The sequence below is a fragment of the Neofelis nebulosa genome, chromosome 1 (genome assembly GCF_028018385.1).
Source record: "Neofelis nebulosa isolate mNeoNeb1 chromosome 1, mNeoNeb1.pri, whole genome shotgun sequence".
Lineage (NCBI taxonomy): Eukaryota > Metazoa > Chordata > Mammalia > Carnivora > Felidae > Neofelis > Neofelis nebulosa.
In genome coordinates this window covers 122,429,830-122,450,072 of record NC_080782.1, presented here as the reverse complement: position 1 = coordinate 122,450,072, position 20,243 = coordinate 122,429,830, and the positions used below count along the sequence as shown (strand labels likewise).

The 20,243-nt window shown below is 45.0% G+C and overlaps 2 protein-coding genes across 3 annotated transcripts; both read right to left on the bottom strand.

The window, feature by feature from the left end:
* Positions 1–7,857: 7,857 nt before the first annotated feature.
* GNPDA1 (glucosamine-6-phosphate deaminase 1) lies at positions 7,858–19,934 on the bottom strand. 2 transcript variants are annotated; one of them, XM_058733181.1, is made up of 6 exons: positions 19,811–19,934; positions 15,805–15,906; positions 13,974–14,156; positions 12,763–12,947; positions 10,945–11,119; positions 7,858–9,344 (listed from the first exon to the last, which is right to left on the bottom strand). In XM_058733181.1, the coding sequence occupies exons 1-6, from the start codon at positions 19,932–19,934 to the stop codon at positions 9,244–9,246; spliced, it is 870 nt and encodes a 289-aa protein (XP_058589164.1). In that variant the 3' UTR covers positions 7,858–9,243. The 2 variants fall into 2 exon arrangements, with proteins under 2 accessions (XP_058589164.1, XP_058589171.1); XM_058733188.1 differs by lacking the exon at positions 15,805–15,906.
* LOC131513900 (cytochrome c oxidase subunit 5A, mitochondrial-like) lies at positions 9,596–10,347 on the bottom strand. The gene has a single exon (XM_058733232.1). It carries the CDS (start codon positions 10,221–10,223, stop codon positions 9,858–9,860), a length of 366 nt encoding a protein of 121 aa, XP_058589215.1. The 5' UTR covers positions 10,224–10,347; the 3' UTR covers positions 9,596–9,857.
* Positions 19,935–20,243: the final 309 nt, after the last annotated feature.

Below are 20,243 nucleotides of genomic sequence, written 5' to 3'. Positions count from 1 at the left end.
TAAGGAAAATTAAAAAAAAAAAATGGTACAGTTCTGGGTGGAGTACTTTTTTTAATATACGTGCTGCCAAAGCGAGCACAATAGAGTACTTTTTAAAATTGTATTTATTTGGAGAGGGAGAGTGCATGCGTGAGTGGGGGAAAGGGGTAGAGAAAGAGGGAGAATCCCAAGCAGGCTCCATGCTATCAGCGCAGAGTCTGATGCAGGGCTCAATCCCGTGACCTGAGCCAAAATCAAGAGTTGGACACTTAACCTACTGAGCCACCGAGGCGCCCCTTGGGTAGAGTACTTTTGTCTCTCAGTAAAATGAAAGATTGGGGTAACCACACATGCCCTGTGAAATACATGACTTTGTGGAAGTTTGGTATATCAAGAAACTATATGATAGAATAAGGAGTGTTGTACCTAGTTTAATTTCATGAAGGCCTTTTGTTACAAGTGGGCCGAGATTTGTCATAAATTGACATGAACCTCATGTATCCTTTTGGTGGGCACGAGAGAGCAAAGGGTCCCTGTACAGACTGCCAGGTCATCATGTTCAAAAGTGTAGTTTGAAGAGGCTGCATCTCTTGATTTAAATAAAAGGTTTGAGTCTAGAACAGATAAATGAAAATAAGCTACAGAATAACTTGGAAAGTTAAAATACAAGTTTTGTGACTTTTTAAGGTTGTGATTGAACAGACTTAAGGGCCCACTCTGTCAATTGAATTGCCTCTTGTCCCATTCTCTTTTGAAGTAAACATTTTTAGAAGTTTGAGATTTACAGAAAAATTGCAGAGATAGTACAGAGTTCTGTTATATTCCACACAGGCTTCCCCCTATTACTAGCATCTTACATTAGTATGATACAGTTCTCACAATAATGAACAAATATTGATTATTAGTAACAAGAGTCCATACTTGTTTCAGATTTCTTTAGTTTTTTTCCTAATGACCTTGAGCTGTTTGCAGATCCCATCTAGAATACCGCCTATTACATTTAGTCATCACGCTTTCTTAGGCTCCTCTTGGCTGGCACAGTCAAGATCCCATCCATTTTTATTGTTAATATTACTTAAACAGCCATTAGATCTTGATGTACCTGGGTTGGTCACGAGCTGCAACCTTTTCTTTTTTCTTTTTTCCTTTTTTTTTTTTTTACATGTACACATGAGCAGAGGATGGGGGGCAGAGGGAGAGAGAGAGAGAGAGAGAGAGAGAGAGAGAGAATCCTAAGCAGGCTCCGTGCCCAGCAAGAAGCCCAGCGCGGGGCTTGATCCCACAACTGTGAGATCATGACATGAGCCTAAGTCAAGAGTTGGACACTCAACTGACTGAGCCACCCTGGTACTCCTGAAAACCTTTTCTTGAAGACTGATGACCTAATCCTAGCAGGCTCAGCAAATCATTGAACATTTTGTTTGAGGTCTTTTTGTAGCTTTAAATCCGTTATTTCTCAGGACATTTCACTGGCTTTATATGGAATTTTAGGCAATGTACCTGTTATGGTCATTTTCCAAATCAGCTTATTGAGGAAATGGTGAAACTGGATAAGTTTTTTGTTTTTTGGGTTTTTTTTTAAGATTTTATTTTTAAGTAATTTCTATACCTGACGTGGGGCTCAGACTCAAACTCCTAAGATTGAGTCGCATGCTGTACTGACTGAGCCAGCCAGGTACCGCTAAACTGGGTAAGGTGATGAGACTTGTGGGTCATCCGGACCCACAGGCCTGAGAGGGCAAGCTTGCAGTCTCAGCTAAATACCGCATCCAGCAAGTAAGGAGATGGATAATGGAGAAGAGACTTGGCAGCCGCTCTCCCAGTCTTCTAGTATTGTCAGCAAGGTCATTTTGTTTCTTAAATTTATTGAAGTAATCTCTACACTCAATGTGGGGCTCGAAATCACAACCCCGAGATCAAGAGCCGCATACTCTTCTGACTGAGCCTGCCACGTGCCCCAGCGGGGTTATATTTTTGGAGTAGATGGTTCTAATTTACTTTAGAAATCCCTTAATATACTTAAGATTCATTTTTTGTTGTTGTTAGGAGAAAAGTAGAGTTGATTAGATAGAATAATTATAAATCCATGTGGCTGCCTGCTTTGGAAGGAAATTTTGGAGAGCCCACCAAGTATTATTTTGTCGTAAGCATCGCCAGCAGGTGGCAGCAGTTTCCATGTTCTAAAAATGCAGTACATGATGAAGAGAGGAGCAGTATTTTATTTTGCTACAGAAACAGGCTTATTTCTGGGATTTTCATTTTCCTCATTGTGTTTGATTGTAGTCCGCTATCCACACGGGGAGGTAGAATGGCAACTTAACGACATCAGCAAGGCAGGAGCAGCAGTATTATCCAAACTGTGAGGCCACTTAAAACTATACTTGAACCATAGTTGGCATCCAGTTGTTACATAGAAAGTGTCACTTGTGCATCCCTTGGTAAACAGACTGTTATATCTGAAGCTCCTAAGTGTGACGGATAAGTCATAACACCGGCACCATCTGATACTGGGAAGAAGAGCCAAATAGTCTGCTCCCTGAACTTTGGCTCAATGAAAAAATCAGCCAGCAAACCAGGCTGGGCCTTTGTGGTCAGAGACCTGGCTTTGAGGATGTTCTTAACGAAGGTTAATGCTAATTATCCACTTGCAGCATTCACAGTCCAGTCCTTGCGCAATGATTCAGGTCGCCTAAAGATTTACCACTCCCAAGGATTCGCATACTTCTCTGAGCCACAGGACACCTCGGAGAGGATTGTGCACGCTGAAAACTTAGTGAGATTCTGATCCCAAAGTTGTAAATACTAAGTCAGCATAGTTACTTTTTTCCCTTGCTTGGCTTTTTCCCCCCTTCGCTGAACCAACAAACTAAACTAATATTAATGTCAGTGCATGGAAATTTAGATGATGCGTGTCTTATTTCCATTCCCGCTCCATTTCTTGCAGCCTACTATGTTCCTAGTATTCATTCACTTACTTACAAAGTATTTATTGCACACCTTATGATGGGCCTTCCTGTTTTCCTAGGTGCTGAGAATGTAGCAGTGAATAAAACAGACCTAGATCTCTCTCCTTATGCAACTTTAAATTCTGGTAGAAGGAGACAGACACTAAGGAAATAATATGGTTGATCAGAAGTGAAGTTGGTTGAGGAAATAGGGAGATCGGGGAGGCAGAGTGATGTTGGAATTTTAAAAGAGTGGAGAAGACTTATCATCAAGATAGCCCTGGGACAAAGGCTTGGCAGTGTGGGAGTGTACCATGTGGGCACCTAAGAGAAGAGAGTCTGGATACAGAGGGCAGCAGAGGCAAGGGCTCTTGGAGTAAGAAGCTTGTTGGAGTGCTCCAGGAACAGCATGGGAGCCAGTAGGAACCGAAGAGAGAGTAGGAGGAGTTAGGATAGCAGAGGTTGACTGCTTGAACTTGGGCTTCTGCTCTGAGTTGGGAGTCTTTGGAGGGCTTCGAGCAGAAGTGTGATAGGGTCTTAGGTTTTAGGAGAGTGTGAGCAAGGGTAGAAACAGACCAGTTAGGAGACTACTGCAGTGGGGTGCCTGGGTAGCTTAGTCGGTTAAGCATCTGACTCTTGATTTAAACTCAGGTCGTGATCTCACGGTTTGTGGGTTCGAGCCCCGCATCAGACTCTGCGCTGACAGTGCAGAGCCTGCTTGGGATTTATTCATTCATTCTCTCTCTCTCACTGTCTCTCTCTCTCTCTCTCTCTCTCTCCCCCACTCCACCCCTTCCCTACCCCACGCCCCCCCCCCACTCTGCTTGTTCTCTCTCAAATAAACTTAAAAAAAGTACCAAGAAAATGTTTTTAAAAAAAGAAGGGAGACTATTGCAGCACTCAGGTGACAAGTGCAGGTGCCTTGGACCGGCATGTCTGCAGTTGGAATCTTCTTAAGTGGTCACATTGTGTACTTACCTTAAAGGTAAAACTTCAAGGATTCACCGATAGATTGGATATATAATATGAGAAAGTGAGGCGTCAGAATTGATTCCTAGCTCTTTTTGTCTCAGGTTGACAAGGGGAAAACTAGGTGGCAGAGATTTTCTGGTGAAGATCAGGAACTTAGTTTTGGACAGATGAGTTTGAGACACCTGGCAGTTAATTCAATGGAGATGTTGGGTAGGCAGTTGGGTATTCTAGTCTGGAGTTCAAGGGAGAGTCTCTGGCTGAAGATGGAAATATGGGAGTCTGTGTATAGATGGTATGTGAAGCCACGGGACTGGATGAAATTACCAAGAGAGTGAGTTACATGGGGAGAAGAAGTCCAAAGGCTAAGTCTTGGAGCACTCCAGATGCCAAGAGTTCAGGGCGATGTGGAGGACCCATCAGAGTAGACAGTGGCTACTCAGGGGAAATCAGCAGACTGTGATATCCTGGAAGCCATGTGAAGTTTGAAGGAAGCAGTGGTCAGCTGTCACATACTGCAAATAGGTCAAGTAACAGGAGCTCTGAGCATTGAATTAGCGATCTACATAGTCATTGGTGACTTTGACAAGTGATGTTTCAATGGAAGGGAGGGGGAAATCTGGAGTGTGTTTGAGAAGAAATGGGGTTGCCTCACAACAAGAAAAAATGCTGAGCACACTGAAAATCAGCTTCTCTTTGACCCATCAAAGAATATAGGTCATAGAGCAAGCCACCACAAAAACTAGAGAAAAAATATGCAGAAAATACAGATCACTTCACCTAAAGGAGAAGCTAGAGCCAGTAATCAGGATTGAAGTGAATTGCTGGGGGCTGAGTGTGGGCTAGCTTGAGAGTTTAAAACTCCTGGGAGTTACTCTAAGGGGTTGCCCACACTTTGGTGGGTTTTACCTCCAGGAGCTTCCCCAGGTTCTCATTGTGAAGATGGCAGAAAATTCTCCTCTTGTAAGGGGGCTGGGGGGTAGTAGCCATTTCAAAACACACCCAGAGCTTTCCGTTAACTTGGCAGAAGACTGCCCTCAGGGAAAACTACTTGTCTTCTCTGACCTTGGGGAAGGGCTGTTGGATAGCGTAAGCCCCTTCCTTCCTTTCTCACATAAGGAAAAAAAAAAAAAGGCTAAGAAACTTCTAAAGTTCTCAGCCTAGGACTCTGGCTCATAAAAAAGACAAGATACAGAAGAATTCTCCCTAGTCCCATACCATCAGTAGGACTCCAGTGTTACAATAGTGGATTACAGCTTTTGAAGAAGCTGCAACACACCGACTCTATTTCAAGAAGGAATTTCTAGGGAAAACCAGAAAGGGAAGACTGAAAACATGGACACTGAAGGAAATCAAAACCTCTGACACATGCAGCAGGCATCGAACACAGCCTAGCTGTGAGCCAGATAAACATAACACCTCATACTAAAGGCCTATTCACCTCAGTTCCTATTACCCAATATATATCATGTCAAACTTCCAATAAAAAATATACAAGGATGCTCAGAAGCAGGAAAAAAATCTGATGAGACCAAACAGACACCAGAACCAGACTGATATGGCAGAGATTCTAGAGTTATCAGACTGGGAATTTAAAGTAACTATGGTTAATATACTGAGGTCTCTGATGGAAAAAGTGGACAACATACAAGAACAGGTGAGTCATGTATGCAAAATATGGAAACTAAGAATCAAAAAGAAATGCTATGAACAAAAACAATGGAAATTAATGCCTTTAAGGGGTCCATCCGTAGACTTAAAACAGCTAAGGAAAGAATCCGTGAACTTGCAAGTATGTCATGAGAAATGTTCCAAGCAGAAATTTGAAGAAAAAGAATTTTTTAAAGGGACGGAATATCCCAGAACTGTGAGACAGTTACAGAGGTATAAGGTATACATGGTGGTAATGCTGGAAGAGAGAGGGAGGGAGGAGAGAGCTAGAGTACAGGTGACTCCAGGATGGGGCAAATCTGGTGAAGAGTTTTGTATTTAAAGCTTGTTTTGTATGCTGATAGGAGTGACCCAGGAAAGCAGCACAGTTTGATGGTGCAGGTGAGCGAGAGTCTTGCTGGAACGATGCCCTCAAGGAGGCAAGAGAAGGATCTAGTGCACAAGTGGAGGGACTGAACAAGCAGCAAATAACAGGAAGAAGGGAAACCATGAGAGCAGGGCTGGCAGGTGGGTGCGCGTGATGGTGGAGCTTATGGACGTTGTCTTGATTACTTTGATTTTCAAGGTCACAGCTGAGAGAAAGGCTAGAGGAAGAGTGGGTGGAGGCTTGAGGCCTTATAAATTAGAGGAGACCGAACAGACTAGGGGAATATCGTGTGGTTGCCAGCCGGTGTTAAGGCTCCCTTGAAGCCTGAATTATTATGTTCTGTTTTATTTATCATTCTTGAATAACTCTGTATTTTGTTAAAATATATTTTATTGGAAACGTGCATGTTTCACTACCATCTCCTCACAGTAAGGATTTGGGTTCTCGTGAATGAGGAATCAAGTTTACAAAGTCAGATCTCCTTAGGAGGCCAATTGGCTAATCTATTATCATATAATATGCTCTTATTTCCCCCGGGTTGTTGTTATGGTCCTTACTCTTGGGAGGTACTATCCGGCTTATAGTTCAACCGAAAACAGACACCTTCTAGATATCAAAGCACTGATAGAGATGGGTTAGAACAGTATTTGGTCTGCCTTCAGGAAGCTTACATTTTAGTGGGAAACAAAATACACATCAGGCACTAAAAGAGCAGGAAAAGGGGGAATAGGGAGTGTGGATTGCTATTTTATATTGGAGGGTAAGGGATGATCTCCGATAAATGACATTTGAGCAGAGACCTGAAGGAAGTAAGGAAGTAAGCCATAGATGTATCAGGGAAATAGTGGGCCTGGCTTTTGTATCCATCTCTCCTTTATAAACAGATTTAATAGAAGACGTGATACCCATTTATGTCAACAGGCTGCCACTTTTTACTAAATGCAATAAAACCTTGAACGCATTCAATCCTTTCTTCCTGAAATGCAATACCATTTATACTTAATATTACCGTTTTTCTCTTTGAGTATCAGACTTAGGGTTTTACAGATTGAACTTGTTTTACCTAGCTGTATTTAGTACTTACTGATTAGATTGTCACAACCTGGCCATTCAGAGCTCCATTAAACTGGCTGCCTTGTCCTTTCATTACTGCCTCAAACCTTGTTAAAAGCACCCTTACTTTTGGCAACAAGATATTCCAGGCTTGCTGTGATTCCCCGCCCCCAAACGTAATTAGCTCTTTTCCAAGGAGGCCTGAGTAGTGTCAGAGGCCCAATCTGGCCCAAGAGCATACATCCCACTTGACCTGCAGAAGAACTGGTTGTAGCAGGATGACACTGCTGTTGGGCCACCAGGGAAACATGGGCCTCGGAAAGGGATCTTTTTAAGGTCCTGAGTTCATTCAGGCATCTCCAGTTTAGTTGTTGTGTTTATTAGACTTAATAAAAATCATTGAATTTAAAATAGATGACTTTTACAGGCACGTAAATTATATCTCAATACAAGTGATAAAAATTGAAACCCTTCTGCCAACTTCCACTTGTACCTCAACTAGTTACATTGACCCAAGATGTTCCATTATGTTTACTTTTCTAACTAAAAAAAACCATCCAAACCTATTTTTTCATACCTTGGAATGTTTATATCCCCCTTGGTCACAAATCTCCTTATTCTCTTTAGAAACCGTATCCTTGTTTGGATCCCAGGCATAGCCAGAACATGACAATTCATTGCTCATCTGTTCCTACCTGCCATTTTACACAGGTGCTTCATGTCTATGAATGACTTTATTTTCCCTCTGGTGACGGAAGAGGGTGAGCAGTTGCTGTGACTGCACCTTCTTACGGAACTGCTGTGAGGAGTGAATGTGAAGCCTTGCTCACCAGCCATTGTCAAAATACATAAGTATCAACGCAGACCACCCTCTGACCCCTGGGGGCGCAAACCCATAAAGACATGTTTTATTTGAAAATATCAGATTTAATAGAAAATGTCACATTGTAAACAAGCCCATCGATCCACTAGCCTAAGACAGAATGACAGCACGATCACGTATAAAAGCTAAAGACAGAACACCAGGTACCAAACACAGCACTCAAGGAGAGGCCTGAGCCGGTCTCTGAAAGATCTTTCCCAGAAATAAAGGAAGCAGCAGCTTCAAACAGGCACAGAGATAGGGGAAGGCAGCATCCACTCCACGAAGGCTTAAGAGAGTTGAAAGGCAGAGCAATGAACTCATTTTGTGAACACGGGGTGAAGGATAAAGGGGCAAAACGGTTGTGCTTCCTGGTGTTCTGGGAACACGAGAACACGCCACAGGAACCTGAGAGGGCTGGAAGGGCAAGGTATTTTAAGTGAGGAAAGGCTATTATTAGGCGCCTTTAGAAGCATTTGGTATGTTGTCTTGGCACTCAGCTCTCAGGGAAGCAGGAGAACATGTCACTTGTGTTGTGACTAAACTTAGGCCGAAGCGAGCTGCTTGCCCTGGCCCCCGTCTCCTTAGCTGGGCACACTGACATGGTGCCGGTATCTGTCACCCCAGGGAGACCTTGGAACAGAAACATGGGCTCTGCTGGGAAGAGGGTTTCCGCCTTCCTTCCGTGCTGGAGGGTCCCCGAGGGAGGGGAGTGTGATGTGGCCATGCCCCTTGAGGCTCTGAGTTTATCAGCAAAAGCCTTCTCTTTAGCCCGGGCCACCCAGATTCTCCCCCAAGGAATCCTCCGAGTTCACGGAAAGGCCAACTGTGAGAGCAGAGAAAAACAAGAAGGGAAAGAAAGAAATCCTTTTCTTTCTTGCCACGGCACTTGGAACTGAACATAAGGTTGAGAATTTGTTCCTTCATCTGGAGTAGTGATCCTCAAATAGCAGACCTGCTCAAGAGGGGCTTTCAGAGCCTCTCCAGAGAGGTCTGGCCCGTATACACAGGTCCCTTTCCCACCACCCCCCCCCCCCCAAATTGAGAATCAGTATACAAATGATAGAAATTCCTGTTCGGAGTGTGCTGTATGTGAGAACAGTGCCAGAGGGAGAACCAAAGCTAAAAACCCTAATTTGTGTAGGGCAGACATCAAAAATTATGGAGTACATTTTTCAGAGACTTTTTTTCTGATTAAGTTAGAAAACAAGTCATTCTCCCTGTCCCTAAACTCTGACGACTAGGCTCCATGCTGCAGAGCCAGGAATAATTTGTATGCCCGTTCGTCTGGAGTAACCATACTGGGTGAGAGAAATACAACTGTGTCCTCCTAAAGGCAATCACCAGAAATGCCTCGCCTGCCCTGAGGACGTCCTTGATGCTAGGGTGAGCGCGGGCTAATCACCATACGGTTTCTCAGGAGACTGGTTGTTCTCTGTTTCTTTCTCTTTGATGCTGTACAAGGGGTCCACCAACTTGTTATGAACAAGCATTAGGCCTGTGAAAAGTTAAAAACGAAAAGCAGTTAAGGCAGGTAGAAGCCAAGTTCCACCATTATGAACAGTCATATCCAAGAGCTCTCAAATTTTTCCTCTTCCTGAAAATCATCTTTTTTCTGTGGCTCCAAATGACAAAAACCCTAGAGTAGGAAAAGAACTTGTTATTTCCAAAGAATGCTAGAATCCACAGGACTTTTAAATCCAGTCTCTGGGGGTGTTGGCCATTCAAAGGTTAATCTTTTTTTTTTTTTTTTTTTTTTTTCAGTTCAAACTCATTTCCCTTTTATTAAAGTCCAAGTTACCATTACATGGTTTGGTACTCAATAAAGGAAAACTTGTTCAAATAAGGTAATACGTTATCATCAGTAATTCCAGGTGGCTGTTTATAATCAAGTAGCATTATGAATAAATCCTTGAGAAGCCATCCATGGGGTTTACACTTTGTCAAGGCCGAGTTCCCCTGGAGTGGAGATTCCCAGTTCATTTAAAGTTGGTCTAAGTTCCTGGATGACTTAGGGGTAGATTTCCTTATGAGGTCCTGCTTTGTCCTTAACAACCTCTAGGATGCTAACTGCACTAGCAAAATCATTTAACCATCTATATGCCAGCAAAGCAGCATCAATGATTTTAGGTTCTGGAACCAAAGTATAGCCAACAAGCGTGTTCATCCCTTTACACAATTCCCAGGTGTCAATATCTGGCTTGTTGAAGTATGTCACCCGGTGAGCATCAAACTCCCCATCTGTTTCATGCGACCCCCCGGGAGTAGCAGCAGCGGTGGAGCCGGGACCTGGAGCTGGGTACGGGAGGCCTCTGGGGCTGGCATGGGGCACTGTAGCTTCTGCTACAGGGCAACGGTGGGGAGCGGTACACAGCATGACGTGACCGCTATAACGGCACGCAGTCTCAAAGGTTAATCTTTTAACCAAAGAATAAATTCCCAATATGCCTGCTTAGTAGATGAGGGTTTTCACGTAAGTTTGTTTAAAGCAGTGTGTCCTTTTTAAAAAATTTTTTTTAACGTTTATTTATTTTTGAGACAGAGAGCATGAACAGGGAAGGGTCAGAGAGAGGGAGACACAGAATCTGAAACAGGCTCCAGGCTCTGAGCTGTCAGCACAGAGCCCGACGCGGGGCTCGAACTCACGGACCGCGAGATCATGGCCTGAGCCGAAGTCGGCCGCTTAACCGACTGAGCCACCCAGGCGCCCCCAGTGTGTCCTTTTTAAAGTGGAAGAGAAAAAGATCCTCCTAAGAATTCAGTGGCCTACCTAGAGGGGAAGGCCTGCAGAAGACCTTGAAAGATTAAAACACCCTGAGGCTCACTATCACTGCCAAGAGATCACCACGTTGCCCTTGGACTACAAGTTTTCATTTCATTGGGTTTTTTGCCTCCTCAGAACAAAGAGGCTTCCAGAAACAGACCCTTGCAGTCATGGATGGAAGAGCATTGACTGTATTCTGAGATCCTAAGGTTTCATTTTTGTTAAAATCAGAGTTGTCTATGAAAGTGGCCAGAGCAAGAAAAGTAGATCCACTCCTCACACCTGGCACACCCTAAACTTGGCCACCAACTCCCAGCCCCAGCCCTCCCCTCACCTTTGAAATACTTGACTGTTTTCACTTTCAGCTCCAGGGTGGCATCCTCGTCACACACAAACACCGTGCGGGGATGCTGCTGGAAGGCAGATACGGTCCACATGTGGCTCACCCCCTCCTCGATGGCCTTGTACAGAGCAAATGCCTTGTGAGCACCTGTGATGAGGATCATCACCTGGGGATCAGAAAACAAGCCTGTGATGGAGGAGAATGAGCAGTGGAACCCAGAGTCCAGAAACCTGAATTCTGGCCCAGTCTCCCCAACCAGCTGTAAGAATCATTGTTTTTAATATACCATTTTAAATTGTTAGCCTGCACCACACTGTGCTCCCTGCTGTATGCGCCTGATCACACAAATAACATGAGGCAGGGGCATCATTATCCCCATGTTCTAGGACGAGGAAAAGGGCTCCAGGAGATTTAAGTCCCTTACTCCAGGTCATTTCTGACCCAAAGGCCACCACTTGATGGTGCCTCCTGATACCTTTGATGATGACTATGAATAGACATGCAGGACAAAGGCCCACACTCCTTATCCCAATGGTTGTGACAGTGGGTCCCAAGGGGTCCTAGGCTGGGTGAGTTTTCACAAGCACAGTCTGAACAAGAGTGGTCCCGATCTGCCCCATCTACAAAGGGCCATGGAAGTGATGGTAATAGTTATACATGTGGCTCCTAAGGTTGAAGCCCAGAAAGGCTGCCCCTCAATCTGGTCACTTTCAATTCCGGGTATTAGACTGACTAATAGCACTTGGGGTGATGCTTTTTGTTCAAATAAAGGCACAGCCTCCTCTCAACAGTTCAAATATCAAGAACAGAAGTGCTGGAAAGTGACTGTAAAGAACTCTGCTCTCTAGATTTCTTTCATTATAATTCCACTGTACCATGGACTTGTGAACAGGATTTACTGTTCCTCTCTCATAAGAAATGAAACCAGAGGCACAGAGAGAATGTGACTCTTTGTTCAGGACCCCAGAACTCCTGATTTCCAGACCCAGGTCCTTTCCCAGATCATAATACCGTCACGTGACAGGGAGGGCTCTCAAACCGTAGGGTTTACAAGCTGCAAGGCCAAAAATAGCAGGGTGACCTCCTAGATACTGAGTCAAGGTTACCCAAGAGAAAGTGGGTAATATCACTCATTTCACAAAAGTTCACTCGAAACAGGGAGCCCTTTTCACTGATGTAGATGTTTGTTAGGCAAAGAAACTTGAAGCTAAAATGTGTAGCTGCTTCCCACTGAATATACCCCTGAAAGGAAGAGAAAATGTTTTTAAAATTCTAATGAAAGACAGTAAAGAAATTGGAACCACCAAAAATTCAAATGATACTCCACTTTCTAGGGAAAAACACACTGAACCGAGTTCAAATCACACCTCCCCACATTTTTGAATCCCCGAACACAGGCCCAGAACCACGACTATCCTGGGGTGGCAGGGGGAGCTCCCTTCGAACAGTGACCTCCACCAACTGCAGGGAACCAGCAGTCCCTCTCAGTACCCGGGCAGGTGCAAATTCATATTCTGACATCAGTAGGGCCAGGCTCCTTTCTGCCTGGGAGAAGTTAGGCAGGCAGAGGCAGGGGGACCTGCAGCCTTTTGTAAGTAGGCAGTGCTGAAAAGGGTTCCCTCACACTGAGAACAATGGTTGCCTCCAAAGAGGAAGGGGGAGCAGTGATGGGATCAGTTAGGATTTTAGCCTTATTTGTAAGGTCTTATTTGTAACTGTACCCAGGTGGTACCCTGTATAGTTAACAACAAAAAGGCCAGTTCACCACCCTACCCCCCAGGAAGGCCTGTGGACGGCTTGCGCCCTTACCTCTCTAGCATCCATGAGAGTGCCCACACCCACCGTCAGGGCCATGGTGGGCACCTTGGTGAGGTCACCATCGAAGAACCTAGCATTGGCCAGGATGGTGTCCATGGCCAGAGTCTTCACACGGGTCCTGGACACTAGACTGGAGCCCGGCTCATTGAAGGCGATGTGTCCATCGGGGCCGATGCCTGCCCAGGAGAAACAATGAGGACAGGCCTGTCAGTCCCAGGGATCCAAGATTTCAAGAATGGACAATCTATTTTTCCCCACCTGGGGTCTGAAAAAATCCTTGAAATCATATCTCTTTTCCCATTCACCCTGGGCAGGTACACTTTAAGCATAAGATCTTCCCCTCTCCCCACCTCCTGGCATTTCTGTTTGAGGCTCACACAGATGTCGTGGCCTCACTACCACCCTCAGAAAGCTAAGTAAGCAGCACTCCAAATAGCTTCCGCTTTGCAAGATTACTGATGGGTAACTTCTCTCTCTCCTTCCCAGTAGTCAGGAGTCCTGTTGCTGAGATAGAGTTACAGCAAATAAAAAATGGCCTGGTCAGGGGTTGCAAAGTTTATAAAATCTCAGAACATGAGTGCTGAGAACATTAGCCTCTTCCTCCCTGCCTTGAAGTAAAGAAGAGTTAAATCTAGAGCAGTAAAAGTCCCAACTTATCACCCCCATGGGTGAATCCAGAGGTGGCGACAGACGGTAATGGAAGAGGGCAGCCCAGGGTAGGAACAAACCTCAAATTGAAAAGGGGCCACCCTAGATTCTTCCTTTCTTTCCACTGTTGCGGCTGACCCTGGGGAAGTCACCAAACTTCTCTGGTGTTCAAATGGCTAAGCTACAGTGGTGTGGGGTCCAAGTCGCAATCTTCTGGAACTACACAGAGTCTTTGCTCTGAACTGTTTAGGTAAGTCCCATGGACTGATCCATACAAAAACTTAAGACTAGGGAATAGAATCTGAGAGTCCAAATCCAGACGTCTCACTTTACCAACAAGGCACTGAAGTGCGGATCACACAGTCACTGAGCAGCACAGCTAAGGTGAGGGCTCCTACTCCAGGGTCTTCCCTGACTCAGGGTGATAAATGATTGCTATTGTTTCAGTGCAGTGAAGAAGCTGCAGTGAGACAGGCATGGGTCTCGTCCCGTTCCCACATGTCCTCACCACCCTGGGCCTGCCCTGTACACGTGCTGCAGAGTGTCAAGCTCACCTCCAACGAACAGCTCAATCCCTCCCGCGGCTTTGATCTTCTCTTCAAAGGCGTCACACTCGGCCTGCAGGTCAGGTGCATTCCCATCCAGGATGTGGGTGTTTTCTGGGCAGATGTCAATGTGCTTGAAGAAGTTGTTCCACATGAAGGAATGGTAACTCTCCGGGTGGTCTCGAGGAAGGCCTGTGGGGCCATGGCTACACTAAGTCATTCCCAGGCTGGGCCACAGCTCTCGTTCCAAAGAGGATGCCGGGATACCCCCAGACCTTCACAGACTCCTTCAGGGAAATGCTCATCAGGGAGCCCTAGGCACCGCCCCTCTGGCCCTGAGACACTTAGGATAGTCTGACCTGGTCTCCCTGTGTCCACCCTCCACCACTGCTGTGATGACAGGACTGGGTGAAGGTAGCTACACACCAGGAACCTGAGAAATCCCCTCATCTGGATCTCCTTTTCACAAAAGAGTAATTGTAGGCTGGAGGCCAGGGCCACTCTGGGCTTTTGGAGGTGGCCTAGCAACCTGGGAGTGGGGCTTGGCCCATTTGGGAAAGGAAGTAAGCATGCCCCTTCCCCCGTGCCTCCCACCTCACCATTCACCCACAGTTATACCCCGCTCAGCCTGAACCCCAACTTCAATGCCAGGTGCTTGGACAGAATTATCTCAGGACTTCACAAAATGATTTTTAGCCAAGAAAAAGAATGTTTAAGGTGGATGTTTAATGTCAGCCTTAAAAAGGAACAAGATTCTGACACTACAACATGGATGACCCTTCAGGACATTTTGTTGAGTGAAATAAACCAGTCACAAAAAAGACATTTACTCTATGATTCCACTTATATAAGGTATCTAGAGTAGTGAGACTCACAGAAACAGTAAAATGGTGGTTGCTAGGGGTTGGGTAAGTGGGAAATGGGTAGTTGGTGTTTAATGGGTAGAGTTTCAGTTTTGCAAGATGAAAAGAGTTCTGGGGAATGGCTGCACAACAGTGTGACTAAACGCTGCTGAACTGTACATATAAAAATGGTGAAGATGGTGAATTTTATGGATTTTACCACAATTGAAAAAAAAAGATGTTTAAAAAGAAGCCAAATGGAATGATGGCCTGGCGGGGGGTGGGGAGGGGGCGGGTACAGAAGACCAAGGTGTAGCTTTTCAGCTTTGGAAGGGACACCAGCGTCCGTTCCTCTCCCAGTGTACCTTGCAGGAAGGGGAGCTGGAGGATGAACACTGGAGAGAAACACAGGACACGGACACTGAGGGACACACCCCAGCCACGATGCCATTTGTAATTACTGGCTCCAGAAAGAAATGGCATGGAGTTGGGGAAGAGGCAGACAAGAAGGAGATACTCATTTAATATTTATTTAAAATGCTTGCTCTGGGGGTGCCTTGGTGTCTCAGTCGGTTAAGCGTCCAACTTCAGCTCAGGTCACGATCCCACGGTTCATGAGTTCGAGCCCCACATCGGACTCTGTGCTGACAGCTCAGAGCCTGGAGCCTGCCTTGGATTCTGTGTCTCCTTCTCTGCCCCTCCCCTGCTCACGTGCTCCCTCTGTCTCTCTCTCAAAAATAACATTAAAAAAAAAAAAATGCTTGCTCTGTACAAGAGGCTTCCATATCTGTTTGATCACTTACTGCTTACAAGCTGGGAGGTCAGCTTTCATAGCTGAGTACACCAAGGCCTGGAAGAGACAGGTATTGCTAATTGAGCTTATCACTAAACATCACTGGCTCCCTGGGACTTCCCTATTCTTCTCCTGGGCTGAGCCTGAAAGGGGAGGAGTACAACTCTCCTGGAATCAGGAAACACCTTAAAAGAGACAGACTCACCCACATACTCATCCATGTTGAAAGTCTTCACATATTTGAAGGACAGGTCTCCATTCTTATAATACTCAATCAGCTTCTTGTAGCAGCCAATTGGGGTGCTCCCTGTAAGAGAGGCCACAGCCATGAATTCCCTTTAGCTCCCAGCTCCTGAAGATGCCCAGCTGGGCTGCTCAGCAAGGAGAACCTATCAGATCTGAGAGAACATGTCAGATATGGAGTCCTATCCCAATGCTCCAATCCTAACTGCTTCTGAATGCCTACTTCCCCACTAGACTGTAAGCTCAAGGAGGGCAGGGCCGTGTCTGTCCCGTTCACTGCTGAATCCCAGTGCTCAGGACACGGCTGACTGAAATGACCATGATGAGTAACCTGAGTGAACATCACCTTACTTACTGACATAATATTCCCTGAGCAACTAACATGTGAGGCAGGGGGCCACGTAATGAGAACACAGGAGCAGGAGACACAGCAGCCGCTTTGGAAGAGCTCACCCTGTAGGACTGGGAACATGAAACAGTAGTGTCAGCTATGACCAGGGTAAGCCTGTAGGTTCACAGAAGACTTCCCTGAGGAGCAGCAAACTCCTGCGAGTTGAGGGTCATTAAAAAGCCAATGTCATAAAGCACGTGAAAAAGGCAGGACTTCCATAGATTAAAAAAGTAAATATTCATGAAGTCTGGATATAGGCTTATTGGGGGAAAAACTATAAAACATAAATGTGGATGATGTGGAAAGAAATGTTACTACAGTCTGTATATCAGATGATATTATGGAAGGATTTTTAATAGGGATAATAATAGCATTGTAGTTATGTAAGAGAATGTCCTTATTCTGAGGAGATACATGCCAAAAGATTTAAAGGTAAAGTGTCAGGAGGTTGGGAACTTACTTTCAAGTGGCTCATAAAAAAGTGTGTGTGTGTGTGTGTGTGTGTGTGTGTGTGTGTGTGTAGAGAGAGAGAGAGAACATGAGACAGAAGAGAAGAAGGAAACTGTGGCAAATGTTAACAACTGGTGAGCCCAGGAAAATGGTACTACACTATTCTTTAAGCTTTTGTGAATATTTGAAATTCTTAAAAATAAGATGATGAAAAGAAAAATGACCCACCCAAATCAGATCACTCTTTTCACAAACTACTAATGGCTTCACATTTCACTGAGTAATAATCCTAACAAAATATGTACATAATTTGGCCCCTGGTTACCTCTCTCACCCTTACTGATCCTGCTCCTTGCAATGCCACCTCAGGGCTTTTGCACATACTGTTCCCTTTGCCAGCAGTGCTCTCCCTTCAGATATTTGCATAACTCTCACTTCTGGCCTTTACTCAGACATCACTTTCTCAGATGGACCTTCCCCACCACCATATCTGATATTGCAAACCCCCACCCCTGTCTAGACACACCCTAACCCCTTTCCCTGTTTCATTTTTCTCATTCACTCATCACCATCTAACATACTTTGTCGACTTGTTTATTATCTGTCTCTCCTACTACACTTAAAGCTTTAGGAAGGAAGGAATTTGTTTCTTTTGTTTGTTGTTGTATCACCAGTGCCTAGAACAGCTTGGCATGCAGCGGGCATTCACTAAATAACCTGTTGAATGAATGAAAGTTCCCTCCCTGACCCCATAATCAATCTGTCCCTGTGACATGGCCTCAGCCATGCCTGAGCCACACAGCTTCTCTATCCTTCCCCTGAGCTTCATCATGTGCATTTTCCAAATTTCTAGCTTTTCCATCAATTCTGTGAGCTCCCCAATATCTAACCAATAAATTCCTTTTCTGCTTGAGTTAGCTAGAGTTGGTTTATTTGGTTTCCGCCAATTAAAGATGTTTTCACCTTTTAGATGTTTCACCTAAAAGGAGGGATGTTCCAAGGAACCCTTATATGGACATGCCATGCTGGTTCAAGCAGGACAGGAAGGAGCCAGCTCTTGGAAGGCCCTGAATGCCACACTGAGGAGCCGGGATCTGATTATGCAGGTGATGGGGAATTAGGGAGGGATTTCAGCAGCATAGACTCTGACCTAGAATAGCTCTAGTTACAAAACAGGATGTTAGTGCAGCCCCCACGGGGCTTGAGACATTGGTGGTTTTCCAGATACGTGTAGATACTGCTCCCATAAACCTCTAGTGCACAGGTCAGCAAACTTCACACTACAGGCCCAAACTAGCCTGCTCCCTCTTTTTGTGCAGCTCATCAGTGAAGAATGGCTTATAAATATCAAAAGAATATTACTTTGTGACATATGAGAATTATATAAATTCAAACTTCAATGTCCACAGATAAAACTTTATTGGTGGACGGCCATGCACATTCATCTATGTATTGTCTGCAGCTGCTTTTGAGCTACAAGGACAGTGAAGTAGTTGCAACAGAGGCTATGTGGCCAGTGAAGTGTAAAATATTGACTATGTGACCATTTACAGAAAAGGTGTGAAGGTCCCTGCTCTAGTGGATGGGACAATGAGGGGCAGATCCACCCAAACTTAGAAAGAAAGAATCAGGACATTTGCCTTAAGGAGCTGAGGTCAAAATATCCTCCCATAAAGGCAACATACTGATTTTTTCCATAGGAAACTGGGACTTTTATGGAGGTTCCTCAAAAAATTAAAAATAGAACTACCCTACGACCCAGCAGTTGCACTACTAGGTATTTATCCAAAGGATACAGTTAAACTGTTTTGAAGGGGCACATGTACCCCCATGTTTACAGCAGCACTATCAACAATAGCCATAGTATGGAAAGAGCCCAAATGTCCATCAATGTGTGTGTGTGTGTGTGTGTGTGTGTATACATATACATATACACACACACACACACACACACACACACACACACACAATGGAGTATTATTCAGCAGTCAAAAAGAATGAAATCTTGCCATCTGCAACAACATGAATGGAACTAGAGTATATTATGCTAAGTGAAATTGGAGAAAAATAAACATATGATTCACTCATATGTGGAATTTCAGCTACAAAACAGATGAACATAAGGGAAGGGAAGCAAAAATAATATAAAAATAGGGATGGGGACAAAACATAAGAGACTCTTAAATGTAGAGAACTGAGGGTTGCTGGAGGGGTTGTGGGCAGGGGGATGGGTTAAATGGGCAAGGGGCATTAAGGAGGACACTTGTTGGGATGACCACTGGGTGTTTATACGTAGGGGATGAATCACTGGATTCCATTCCTGAAATCATTATTGCACTATATGCTAACTAACTTGGATGTACATTAAAAATGAATGAATGAATGAATGAAGAAACTGGGACTGTTTTTCACTTAGATCCTGTGTTTAATTAATTATAGAAAATGCTTTGAGTGGACTATCTTCTCAATTCTCCCAAGGATAATGCTCAGCTAGTAGCGCTTTAGATGCACAGAAATTCATTCATTACATAAAATGTATGCCTGAAGACATTACGACTCAGTTCTGTTAAGGACTTCTGGTGGGAAGACTTAGAATGGAGTCTAGGGGCGCCTGGGTGGCGCAGTCGGTTAAGCGTCCGACTTCAGCCAGGTCACGATCTCGCGGTCCGTGAGTTCGAGCCCCGCATCAGGCTCTGGGCTGACGGCTCGGAGCCTGGAGCCTGTTTCTGATTCTGTGTCTCCCTCTCTTTCTGCCCCTCCCCCGTTCATGCTCTGTCTCTCTCTGTCCCAAAAATAAATAAAAAACGTTGAAAAAAAAAAAATTAAAAAAAAAAAAAAAAAAAAAGAATGGAGTCTAAAAATCAGGTTATTCCTGCCTAACCAGGATCCCTTCTATACCAGAACTCTTTAGGAGAAGGCAGCAACTAAACCAGACCATAAAGGAAACTGTCCTCTGTTTTGCATGTCCAGGAAACAAGGTTGTTCACTCATAGCACCAGCACCTCAGAGCCCTCCTTCAGAGTCTCTTGGCTTAATGAGCCCATGAACCTGGTCCCTTAAAAACCCCAGATGCTCACTCTCTCCCCCTGCCTCCAGTCCATGGCACCTTCTCTATCCCACAACGCACCAGTGGGAAGTCCCAGGGTGAAGTACTGGTCTGGCCCTGGGTTAAACTGGATGATGCGATTCCTGATGTACTTGGCTGCCCACTCGCTGGCCTGAGAATAATGGTCCAGGATGATGAGCTTCATCTTGTCCTGTAGGGGACAGGTGACAAAAGGAATCAGTGGTAAGGGACAGGAATAGAGGGAGGGATGCAGGTGGCTGGGGAGAGGGGAGAAGCCCTTCTCACCCAGCAACACCCTCTGCCTAGGCTGATGAACCAGGAAGAGGAAAATATCCCAACTTTCAGCTCACAGAGGAATTAATAGGCTGGGCCAAGTGCCTCCACCACCCACCAGAAGGCGCTGCTGTGAGACAGACCAGGGTTCTAATCTCCGTTCCTCCATTTATCAACGGCACAACCTTAGTCAAAGGACTCGAGATCTTCGAGATTGTTT